The 12517-nt window shown below is 52.3% G+C and overlaps 1 protein-coding gene across 1 annotated transcript; it reads right to left on the bottom strand.

Annotated features, from left to right (window-relative positions):
- Positions 1-4741: 4741 nt before the first annotated feature.
- Cfap107 (cilia and flagella associated protein 107) lies at positions 4742-12251 on the bottom strand. The gene is made up of 4 exons (XM_048352080.1): positions 12150-12251; positions 10023-10136; positions 6061-6238; positions 4742-4899 (listed from the first exon to the last, which is right to left on the bottom strand). The coding sequence occupies exons 1-4, from the start codon at positions 12249-12251 to the stop codon at positions 4742-4744; spliced, it is 552 nt and encodes a 183-aa protein (XP_048208037.1).
- Between the last annotated feature and the right edge of the window lie 266 nt (positions 12252-12517).

Below are 12517 nucleotides of genomic sequence, written 5' to 3'. Positions count from 1 at the left end.
GCCCCCACCCCTGCCACGCCCACCTACCACAGACCAGTCCTTGGTGGCAGAGGTGGAGGGCAGGACGACCCGCTCCGAAGCCCACCTCCCGATAGCCCGCTGGGGGTCCCGTGCCCTGCTCACCTTCCTGCGCATGCGCGTCCTCCCTCGCCGACACCCCCCCCCTCCGCCCCGTGCACGCACCAGCACTGGCTGCCAGGGGGCGCCACACACCCTGCTTCCTGCTTGGACAGGGCCAGCGCCTCCTCTTCCAGGTGTTCTTTGATCAGGATTGGCCTGGAACCAGGATCCTCCTGGTGGCGGAACCCGAGTTCCTGGGATTGCACAGGTGAACCACCCAGCCCAGCCTGCTTATTTTAAACTGGAGCTTGAGCTCAAGGCCTTGAACTGGCTGGGCAGGTGTCCTTCCCCTGAGCCTTGACTCCAGTCCACATAGTTTTGGAAAGGAAAGAATGAAGGGAAACAGTGAAAATCAAGTGGATTTTCATTACTTGACTATTGACTCTATTCTGCCCGCTGGGTTTTAGCTATGTGTGATCCCTAAATAGACTGTGTGTGTATGTGTGTGCGCATACGTTCTGCACGGCCAGTACTGACTGGAGTTTGAGCTCAGTATCTTACACTTAAAAAAAAAAAGTGTAGTAAAACTTTAGTGAATTGCCAGGTGTCGGTGGCTGTACATGGATTTCGCCTGTAATCCTAGCTACTCAGGAGGCTGAGATCTGAGGACTGTGGTTCAAAGCCAGGCCCGGGCAAGAAATTCGGTGAGACTCTTATTTCCAATTGATCACCCCAAAATCAGAAGTGGCCCTGTGGTTCAAGTGGTAGAGCACTAGCGCTCATTCTGGGGCTTGAATTCACTCAGGACCTGAGTGCTATCCCTTAGCCTTTTCTGTTCAAGGATGGGTAATTGAGGCTAAGAGTCTCACAGTCTTTGTCTGCCTGGGCTGGCTTTGATCGGCAGTCCTCAGATCACAGCCTCCTAGGGTTATAGGCATGAACCACTAGGACTTGGCTCTAAGAGGTTCTTGGGAGATAAGGACTTTTAATCGCTAAGTGCTGGTGGTTTAGGAGTGTAATCCTAACTACCGAGGAGGCTGTGATCAGAGGATCAAGGTTCAAAGCTAGTCTGAGTAGGAAAGTCCATAAGACTCGCCCCCAGTTAACCACCAAAAAGCTGGAAATAGAGCTGTGGTTCATTTGGTAGAGTGTCAGCCTTGAGCAAAACAGCACCCTGGCCTAAAGTTCAAGCCTTAGTACACACACACACACACACACACACACACACACACACACACAGAGTTTTATCTTTGCTTGGCATTAGAAAGAAATGGTAAAGTCTGAAAAGATCATGGCTGGAAGATATTGGACACATCAAAAGCACATGTTTTCCAGAGTTAAAACAACTTTACTACACTATTCATGTCATTATCAAAGAAAATAATGGAAACCTTGGGACTTGAGCTGGTCATTTGGCATCATATTCAGTACTGGCCAGTCCCAGGTAGCTCAGGTGAGGTCTGTGTTCTGCCACCATGGAGGCTCCATTTGGGGTCTTCTCCTTTAGAGTCAAGGTTCTTTCCCAAGGGGTGGGGGGCATTTCACAGGCAGCCAATAGTCCAGGAAGTTTCCAGGACCTTTTGGCCTGACCCTAACCCACTCAGCCCCTTGGCAAGTGTATTCTGATCATTCTGTCCTGGAGGTAATGGTGACATGTAGGCTTAAAAGCCATCTCTGATACAGTCTAATCATAGGCCTCCCGTAGGAGATGGAGACACAATTTACCTTTTCTCTCCTTCCAGATGAGCACAGTGAACACATATCAAAAATCAGAGCCTGGGGGATGGGAACATGGCCTAGTGGCAAGAGAGCTTGCCTCGTATACATGAAGCCCTGGGTTCAATTCCCCAGCACCACATATATGGAAAACGGCCAGAAGTGGCGCTGTGGCTCAAGTGGCAGAGGGCTAGCCTTGAGCAAGAGAAGCTCAGGGACAGCGCCTGGGCCCGGAGTTCAAGCCCTAGGACTGGCAAAAAGGATTAAAAAGGCTATTGCTTTTCTAAAACCCTTTCCCAAATGGAAGGAGTCCTGTCCTCTCCTCCAGCTACATGGTCAGGATGACTTGAGGTTGAAGGCCACCAGGGGGCGCTGTGCACCAAGAATTGGCTGTTGTTGGGGAACCTTCCAGAAGAGAAGTGGGAGAGGCTTCACCACCTCCCACCAACTAGGGGAGCACAGGGAGGTGAGGGTGGAAGGGGACACACACGGGGCAGGGCTTGCTCGGGAACAACAGACAGTTGTTGACACAACCTGGGGTCAGTATCTAGTTCCACAAGAAGCAGGAACTCATGCCAGGAGACCTGAGCTGCCCGTGTGGGGTAGCCTGGCTCGCACTCGAGCAGCCACGGGCAGCGTGGGGACATCGAGGAGTGGCCTGCGGTGACTTGAACTCCGGCCGGAGGGGACAGGGCTTTCCCTGGTGGAGAAGACGCTTTACCCATGCTGTTTGCACCAGGAGCTCTGGGATTTGTATCCCCATCTCCAGGGGCCCCTGAGATGTCTCATTTCTCAGATGAAGAGAAATAGACCGAGGCCGAGGAGCATGGCGGGACATCCCCAGTGAGCTCGGGTCTGCCGGGGGGTGGGAGCTGCCAGGTTGCACCTCTTAGGCTCAAGAGTGAACGGTGCTTTGCCTTCAAAGTCATGCCATGAAGTCTCTGAGCACCGCCACACCCCGAGCTACTCCTCCCCAACCCCGCCGCACGCCTTCCAAAAACCAACAGAAGATGACTTGGGGGTGGAGCGCTAGGGTGTGGCCTTGGATTCTTTGTACATTTGCTGTCGTCCGTCCGGTGCAATTCACACAGAGACCCCTGAGTCTGAAATCACGGCCACACATAGCTTGGGATGAGTCCGTCCCACACTTGTCATCCTTACCCACCCAGGACACTGAGATCAGAGGACCTCAGTTCAAAGCCGATCTACGCAGCAGACTCCAGGACACACTTTTCTCCAACTCACCACCTGGGAATACCATTGTGGCTCAAGTAGTAGAGCTCTGGGCTTGAGTGAAAAAAAATCTAAGGTTCAGCACCACCCAGGCCCTGAGTTTGAGCTCCAGGACTGGCACAAAAGAATACATTTTTAAAAAATGTTATGGGGCTGGGGATATAGCCTAGTGGCAAGAGTGCCTGCCTCGGATACACGAGGCCCTAGGTTCGATTCCCCAGCACCACATATACAGAAAACGGCCAGAAGCGGCGCTGTGGCTCAAGTGGCAGAGTGCTAGCCTTGAGCGGGAAGAAGCCAGGGACGGTGCTCAGGCCCTGAGTCCAAGGCCCAGGACTGGCCAAAAAAAAAAAAAAAAATGTTATTAGATGGGCACCAGGGGCAACCTTACTTTGGACACATCAGTCCCCACCCTCGGGACTGGCTTCCAAGAGGTTTTGCTAGCACTGGGTTCCACAGTGAAGGTGTTGTGTGTCACTGCACCCTACATCCGGGTGGACCATGCATCAGGGTCTGCCTTGCCCCCTAAGCCTTTCTTGGATAGGGCTTTTTATGGCGGGGGCGGGGGGGGGGGAGGTGGGATGTGCCAGTAAGGAGGCAGGAACTCAGGGACTCGGCGCTGTCCCTTAGCTTTTTTGCGCAAGGCTAGCATTCTAACACGTTGACTGACCCACAGCTCCACTTGCAGTTTTCAGGTGGTTAATTGGCGGTAGGAGTTTCATGGACTTTCCTGCCCTGTTTAGCTTCCATCTGGGATTCTCAGTTCTCAGCCTCCTGAATAGCTAGGATTACAGGCGTGATCCACCATTGCCTGGTTGGAGGTGGGCTCGTATAAGTTTCTTCTTTCGGCTTCCATCTCCAAGCCTTCTACCCATTGGCTCTCCTTAGCTCAAATCTCTCAACAGATTTGAGGGTTCAGAGGCAGAGAGAGGCTGTGAATCTTCCCTATTTGGGAGCCAATGCGTCTCTTCCCTAACCCAGAGAATGACCATGACGAGCAGGTTCCAGCTCTCATAGTACCATGTCCCCTTCCACACATTTACTACTCCTTTTCTCTGTCTCTCCTATCTCCCCTCCCCCCCGTGTGTGTGTGTGTGTGTGTGTGTGTGTGTGTGTGTGTGTGTAAGTAAAGACCGTTAGCTTTTTTCACTCAAGGCTGGTGCACGACGACTCAAACCACATCTCCACATCTGGCTTTTTGGTGGCCAGCTAGAGCTAAGAGTCTCATAGACTTTCCTGCTCCGGCTGGCTTTGAACCACGATCCTCAGATCTCAGCGTCCTGAGTAGCTGGGGTTACAGGTGTGAGCCCCTCCCACCCATCTTCCCTGGAGTTTTCATGGTGGCTCTCAGAAGCAAGTCTGTTTCTCCCATTGGACCATACAAGTCCCTGAAGGCATGCGCCTCGTTGTGAGAGCTTGAGGGAGGCCAAGTGCCTTCCTGGGCACCGCCCCCCCCCCCCAACCCCATCTCCTCTCCTGTCAAAGAGGAGACGGAGCTGACTTTTGCTGGCTGTGTAGGCCCATCCCATCCTTGCCATTGCTGTCGTGTTAAAAGGCTTTAATTATGGAATGGAAAGGAAAACCTCGTGGTGCCATAGAATATAGATCGTGATAGCAAAGGCCCATCCGAGAGGCTGGATTTGATGCTCAGGTTGCCTCGGCTGCCACTTGCTGTGTGGCAGGTCCTGCGGTGTCGTGGGGCTCCCGCCGGCTCTGGTGGGGTGTCTTGTCCTTAGAAGCGTGGGAGGGAGCGCAGGGGAAGGAGAGGGGCCTGCGTGCCCAGTGGAGGTCTAGAGTAGGATGAAGTGTAAAGGCTCTCTCTCAGGCCACCCTGGGGTGAAAGCCACCTCTCCTTCTGTTGCTCGTACAATCCATAGTTTGTAGGGGGACCTGCGAGAGAAACCAGTAACCAGTCAAACCCGAGTCCCACAGGGCTTCAAGGAACGTGGCCTACAGGCGTTGTGGTTGGGCTGAGCGCTGGCGGCTCTCGCCTGGAATCCTAGTTACTTAGGAGGCTGAGAGCTGAGGACCGTGGCTCAAAGCCAACTCATGCAGAAAAGTCTGTGAGAGGGTTTTTTTTTTTTTTTCTTGTTTTTGTTTTTTTTGGTCGGTTGTGGGGCTTGAACTCTGGGCCTGGGCGCTGTCCCTGAGTGTTTCAGCTCAAGGCCTAGTGTTCTACCACTTTGAGCCACAGCGCCACTTCCTTTCTGGTGGTTAATTGGAAAAAAAAAGAGTCTCACGGACTTTCCTTCCCTGGGCTGGCTTTGAACTGCGACCCTAATATCTCAGCCTCCTGAGTAGCTAGGATGACAGCCCTGAGTCACCACTACCAGGCTGTGAGACTCTTATCTCAAATTAACCACTGGAGCTGTGGCTCGAGTGGCAGACTGTCATCCTTGAGTAGAGCAGCTCAGGGACAGTGTCCAGGACCTGAGTTCAAGCCCCAGTACTGGCACCCCCCCCCCAAAAAAACAACAACAACAAAGAAATGAGCAAGGGGCAGTGGTGAGGCCCTGTAGACTAGGCCAGGCTGTGTATCAGGGGCTGAGTAGGGCAGGGCAGGCAGAGTATTGAGAGGCCATAAAAGAGGTTCATGAAGACGCCACCTCTACGACACCCAGCTGCCCCAAACTAGTACATCCACTGGTCACACTCTTCCTGAATGTTTCTCTTCTGGGCAGGTGCTGGAGGCTCACGCCTGTAATCCTCGCTACTCAGGGGGCTGAGATCTGAGCCATCTGTCTTCCCACTGGAACATCAGCTCTTTGAGGCGGGAGTTTGTCACCACTGTGGACCAGGGACCGTGGACCTGCTATGTCAACAAAGGATGGAAACGCGGTGGGGATATTCACCATGCGGGGAGCGGATGGCCCCCCGAGGAGGGCATCTTAGAGAATCCCGAAGATCCCTTACAGCATCCGGGGAGAGAGGCAGGGAGCGGCTGGCCTCGTTGCTGGCCCGGAGTGGGGACCCCTAGTGTGGGTGCTAGGGAGTGATGGCAGTGTATCTGAGGCCTTCTAGCACAGAAGAAAACCCCGACCATGATGTTACCAAGAAGGGGGAAGTCGGATTTCTCCGGCAGCCACAGCAACTTCTGCCTACTCCACGTGCGGACGGCAGGCATGGCTGGGTTGTAGTTCCGCCGGTTGTAGTGATCGTCGTAGGCGCTGATGAGGTAGCGGTGCGAGGGCTCCCGGTGGTGGGTCATCAGATGTTTGTACGGCAGCCCCTGCAAGGACAGGTGTGGTGAATGAGTACCGCTCCGGACATGGCGTCCCCCTGGCCTGGGGTGCAATCCGGGGGACCTCGGGCCTCCCTGGCTGAGAGCGAGCCCCCAGGAGCCGCCGAATTAGACACATGGGTGGGTCTCGCTCCCACCCAGTCTGCATTCCCCGGCGGACGCTAGCTAGCTGCCGTGAGATCTCTGTGTGCCAGAGGCCTCCGGCCTAGGTCAAGTCCAGAACTCTCTGGGAGAAGCGCTAGTGGCAAATTAAAAATCACGGCCAGGCGCGGGTGGCTCACACCTGTAATCCTGGCTACTCTGGAGGATCGTGATTCAAAGCCAGCCCAGGCAGGGAAGTCTGTGAGACATCTTACCTCCAGTGAGCCCAGAAAGCCGCAAATGGAGATGTGTCTCAAAGTGGTAGAGCACCTGTCTTGAACAAAATGAGCTCAGAGACAATGCGCAGGCCCCAAGTTCAAGCCTCAGGACTGACAGAAAATAATAAAATTAAAGTTCCACTTGTCATCCTAGTTACTCAGGAGGCTGAGACCTGAGAATTGAGGTGTGAAGCCAGACGGGGCAAACACATCTCAGAAACTCTTGTTTCTCTTAGCCAGCAAAAAGAAGTGTGGCTCAAGGGGTAGAGTGCCGCCCTTGAGTGAAAAGAGCCATACGTTCAAGCCCCAATACACTAGCGTGTGCGTGTGCGTGCGCGCGCGCACACACACACACACACACACACGACAAGAAGTGATAATTAAAGCCAAGATGCCCGGCTGCATAACAAGTGCACCTTGTGATCTGAAATTAAGTTCTTTGATTGGTCTCAAGTCTTCTCTGCCCAAGAGCCAATTTTTAAAGCAATTGAAAGATGCTGGATACCAGCCTGACATGGGTAGGTTGTATTTCCACCAGGAACGGTGGGAAGAATCAGAGAAGGCTCCATAAGTTGCCCTCTCTGAGGAAGGGTTTACGGCTGCATCCGTTGGGAATCCAGGGAGCCCTCTCCTTGGTTCTGAGGAGTTATTTACGGAGGGAAGAAAGCCATCTTCTCCTTACTGGGGGATGACTGCTTGAGTCTCTGCTGTCTGAAGAAAATCCTTCTGGCCTGAAGGGGCAGCCCAGGGGATGGGGATGATTTACAGGGAAGGATGGGGGGGCGGGATTGGCATGGCCGCCCTCTTGTCTGGGACAGACCAGGAGGTCTGTCTGCCGTGATCTGTAAACGCATTGCACCCCAGGCTTCCAGCGCTGGTTCCATAAATAAGCCAGACCACAATGCCAGACCGAGGGAGAAACGCGGGGTGAGTGCAGACATGAAGCAGGGTTCCCAAGGCCTGCCTCGCTGGGGCCCGGGCTGTGTATCCAACGCTGGCCAGAGAGGCTGAGCTTCCCACGCAGAGGAAGGCACGGCTGGGGGGCCCGCAGCCAGTTTCCAGCTGTTTCTTTGGGTTCTGGGTGTGGCCCAGTCGCCTTGGTTGTGGCTCTGAGGTTTTTGTCTTCACTGGGGATGACTAGGTCACAGGCCTCGCAAGAGAAGGGGCATGCGCTGCGCACAGCCGCACAGGGCTGGTCCACAGGTGAGAATCTCTCACCAGCCCTGCTGGCTCCTGCCTGTCACCCTAGCCACTCATGATTAGAAGCTCATGGCTCAAAGTCAGCCAGGCTAGAAAAGTCGGTGAACCAGCAACGGGTTAGAAGTAGAGGTGTGGCTCAAGTGGAAGAGAGCCAGCTTTTATTTTTCACATTTTTCTGGGCCTTGAACTCAGGGCCTGAGCACTGTCCCTGGCTTCTTTTTGCTCAAGGCTAGCACTCTACCACTTGAGCCACAGCGCCACTTCCAGCTTTTCTGTGTATGTGGTGCTGAGGAATTGAACCTAGGGCTTCGTGCATGCTAGGCAAGCACTCTACCACTAGGCCACATTCCCAGCCGAGCCAGCTTTGAGCACAGAAAGAGGGAGAGGCCTTTAAATTCAAGTCCCAGTACCTGTATTAAAGAAAAAGAAGGGAGGACTTTGAATATTGGGTGGTTTGGATAATTTCAAAGTGCTCTGGAATACAAGGATGGTCTCTCCTTGCTCAGTGCCAGACCTTGGGGTAACCGAAGGCAGAGGAAATATATTGGCTTAGTAAGTGAGAGTTAAATGGTACCATTTGCATATGAATAATGCACTCCTGCAAACTTGTTTATTTCTTCTTCTTCTTCTTCCTCCTCCTCCTTCTTTCTTCTTTCTTCTTCTTCTTTGGCTAGCACTCTAGTACTTGCGCCACACCAGAAGCTCCACTTCCAGTGTTTTACTGGTTAATTGGAGATGTGAATTTCACAAACTTTCCTGGCTGGGCTATCTTGGAACTTTGAACCTCAATCCTCCTTCATAGCTAGGATTCCAGGTGGAAGCCATAGGCTGTTTACTTTCTTTAGCAATTTGCAAACCCTAAGGCAAGTCTATACAAGGTCAAGGCATCCCAGAAGAGGACTTTTTGTGTGTGAGAGCCACAGTATCATTTCCAGCTTTATATGAGTAGTTTATTGGAAGTAAGAGGCTCAATGACTTTTCTGCTTGAGCTGGCTTTGAACCATGGTCCTCAGATCTCAGCCTCCTGAGTAGCTAGGATTACAGGTGTGAGCCACTGGTACCCAGCTAGAATAGGAAATTTAAAACCTGAATGGTACACCTGCCCAGGAGAAAAGCTCAGGAGCAGGTTCCTCCCTGAGCAAGGACAACCCTGCTATTCACTCTCTACATTGGAGAAGCATTTGCCTAAGAGGGAAGAGCCACAAGGGGGCTGGACATGGGGAAGGAAGCTGGGAAAATCAAAGATGAGCAGCAGTAACAGTTGAAGTGGCCACAAGGGCACAGTGCCGTGCCTAAGTCCTTGTGCTCAGAATCCTCAGGAGTGCAGGATTGGTTTTTGGGGGTGGGGGGTGGGGGGAGTGGCCAGTTGTGGGGCTTGAACTCCGGGCCTGGGTACTGTCCCTGAACCTCTTTGTGCTTAAGGCTAGCACTCTGCCACTTGAGCCACAGAGCTATATTTGTTTTCGCGTGGTTAATTGGAGATAAGAGTCTCCAGAGGACTTTTCTGCCCTGGGGTGGCTTCAAACCAAGATCCTTTAATTTCAGCCTCCTGAATAGCTAGGATTTTGAGTGTAAACCACCACTGACCCGCTGTGTGTGTTTGTGGGGGAGGGGTGGCGGCCTGTAAGGACTTCTTAATTTTAACCAGACTGTATGTTAAACCTTGGGTCATGGTTTGTCTTTAAGAAAGGCCATAGAGTGCTCGATTGTGTGAAAACCCGGCTGGGGGCTCTCGCACTGGGGGTGTTTGGGGGCTGGGGGCCCCAGATCACTGCTTCTAAGCGGTCTTCAGAGCACATAGCTGGTCTCAGCTGGCAGTCCCCAGTGTCAGTGTGATCTAAGGAGGCCAGCAGTTAGGAGTGCCAGCATGGTCTGAGGATGTCGGTGTGGCCCAGATCCCAGCAGTGTGGTCCTGGCATGCCAGTGGAGAGAAGAAAGCCAGACACGACTCGACTTACCTCGACACGGACTCGCCAGAGCAGAAGGCAGCCAGTCATCGCTGGCAGATGATGAAATCCCTCCCCCCTCCCTCCAGACACCCCTTGCTCTGGACACTTTAACTGGATGATCGGGTCCTCTGAGCACCTATGGGGAGCACCTACCCAGGGCATACCTGATGGGAGCCACACGGGTGGTGACGAAGGGGATGCTTCTCGCTGCTTCTCCTGCAGGGGCCAAGCTGGCATGATCCCGCCCGTGCATACCTCTCTTACCTCCATTCTTTTCTTCGTGTACAATCTGGAGATTTGGTCCGGCTCATGGTCTAGGAAGGGGATGTACTCCTTTCTGGAAACGCTCTGGGGTGTCTGATCAGTGGCTTTGCTAAACTGGAAAAGACCACACATTCTCAAACTCCTGCCCAAGTTAGGCAGAGAAAAGGAGGAGACAGGCCTGGGAATGTGGCTTAATGGAAGAGTGCTGGCCTAGCAGGCATGAGGCCCTGGGTTTGATTCCTCAGCACCACATACACAGAAAAGGCTGGAAGTGGCGCTGTGGCTCAAGGGGCAGAGTGCTAGCCTTGAGCACAAAGAAGCTCAGGGACAGTGCTCAGGCCCTGAGTTCAAGCCGTAGGACTGGCAAAAAAACAATACAAACCCAAAAAAAGAAAAAAGAGAAACAGCAAGCCAGGAAGCCACACGGCCCCGAAGGCTGCCGGCCCGGGCTGAGAGTCACGCACTGGCTGGGTCCCTGGATTCGCTCATTACAGGTACCTCAGGTAAGTGACACTGTACAATAGGTGTCCTTTTGTGTCTGCTTATTTCATGTAATGTAGCATATTTCAGAATTTCCTTCCTTTTAAAGGGTGAGGACCTCCGCTGTATATGTGTACCATATTTCATCCATTTATCCATCAGTTTGTACATATCTGGATTGTGCCTATCTTTCAGCTGCTGTGAATAACGTTACTCTCGACATAGACATGGATGTGTTTGAAATCTAACTTTGGTCTTTTGTGTGTGTGTGTCGTGGGGCTTGAACTCAGGGCATGAGTGCTGTTCTCTGAGCTCTTTCCTTCAAGGCTAGTGCTCTACCACTTTGAGCCATAGTGCCACATCCAGTTTTCTGATGGTTAATTGGAAATAAGAGTCTCCGGGCCTCATTCTTGCTAGGCTGGCACCCAGTTTGAACCATACCTCCAGCATTGAATTTTTGCTATTTATTTATTCATTTAGATCCTGGGGCTTGAACTCAGGGTCTGGCCCTTAGTTTTTCTGTTGCTGTTGTTGGTTTTTTGGTGTTTTTTCTGTTTTTTGTTTTTTGCCAGTCCTGGGGCTTGGACTCAGGGCCTGAGCACTGTCCCTGGCTTCTTTTTGCTCAAGGCTAGCACTCAGCCACTTGAGTCACAGCGCCACTTCTGGCCATTTTCTATATATGTGGTGCTGAGGAATCGAACCCAGGGCTTCAAGTATACAAGGCAAGCACTCTTGCCACTAGGCCATATTCCCAGCCCTTGTTGTTGGTTGTTTTTTGCTTAAGGCTAGGACTCTACCACTTTGAGCCATAGCTCCACTTTTAGTTTTCTGGTGGTTAATTGGAGATATAAATCTCATAAACTTTCCTCCTGGGCTAGCTTTGAACTGCCATCCTTAGATCTCAGCCTCTTGAGTAGCCAGGATTGTAGGCGTGAGCCACTAGTGCCCAGCTTGCCGAAGGCTTTGAAAGCAAAAGGTAGCACCAAGAACGTACTTGTCCTGTACATAATATAAAAGCAGGGTGACGTCTAGACACCGTGAGTGCTAGACACTTGCAGGACAACTGTGGGTGTCTGTGCTAAGTGTGTCTCAGCAGCTGCCATACCCGGGAAGGGTCAAGCCTGGCAGAGCAGATGTCTTTCAAAGGAATTGGGGACAAGAAATGTCCAGGGGGCTGGGAATGTGGCTTAGCGGTAGAGTGCTTGCCTAGCATGCATGAAGCCCTGGGGTTTGATTCCTCAGCACCATGTACACAGAAAAGGCTGGAAGTGGTGCTGTGGCTCAAGTAATAGAGTGCTAGCCTTGAGCAAAAGAAGCTCAGGGACAGTGCTTAGGCCCTGAGTTCAAGCCCCAGGACTGGCAAAACAAAAACCAAAAAAAAAAAAAAAACCCCAACAACAACCCAAAAACTATCCAGATGCCTAGAAATAGTCAATGGGGACACAACTGTAAGCACCCTCTCCTATGGCGTTTCCATTGGACCAGGGCCCTTGCTGACAGGCTGTAAGTCCGCTCCACAGAACAGAGGCCCCAGCGGCACTTTCTTAATATTGAGCCATCTGCTGCCCCAGATTTGGAAATAGCAATGAACTTTACTCCTCCCTTGCCCTCCTCAGAGCCCTCCACCCACCCTCCGCCCCTCCTCACCCGTCTCCTGTCTTCCACCCAGTTTCCAATGAGCACTTTGGATGAAAAGCTCTTCTGATTCTGCGTGGAGTATGGCTCAGAGATCACGGGGATCAGAAACATGATGGCACGAGCTCACGGCGCGAGGGATGATGCGGAGTTGCTGAGCTTGGGTTCTCTTTGAAGAAAAGAAAAGATAATTCTGGAGCTGCTTGTGTAATGACCTGAGCCCCGCGGGCTATTATAGCTCTTCTGATTGTTAAGAGGATGACACTATTAACTGAAGGAAATTTTAAAAAATACGAAAATTTGAAAAACACAGCAACTTAGTCCTGAGAGCTCACGTTTCCCCCTCCAGGGACACTGACAGAACCTTGGCTTCCCTTCTG

This window comes from Perognathus longimembris, chromosome 7 (genome assembly GCF_023159225.1).
Source record: "Perognathus longimembris pacificus isolate PPM17 chromosome 7, ASM2315922v1, whole genome shotgun sequence".
Classification (NCBI taxonomy): domain Eukaryota; kingdom Metazoa; phylum Chordata; class Mammalia; order Rodentia; family Heteromyidae; genus Perognathus; species Perognathus longimembris.
Note: the sequence above shows the minus strand (reverse complement) of the source record. Positions and strands in the feature narration are given on the sequence as shown.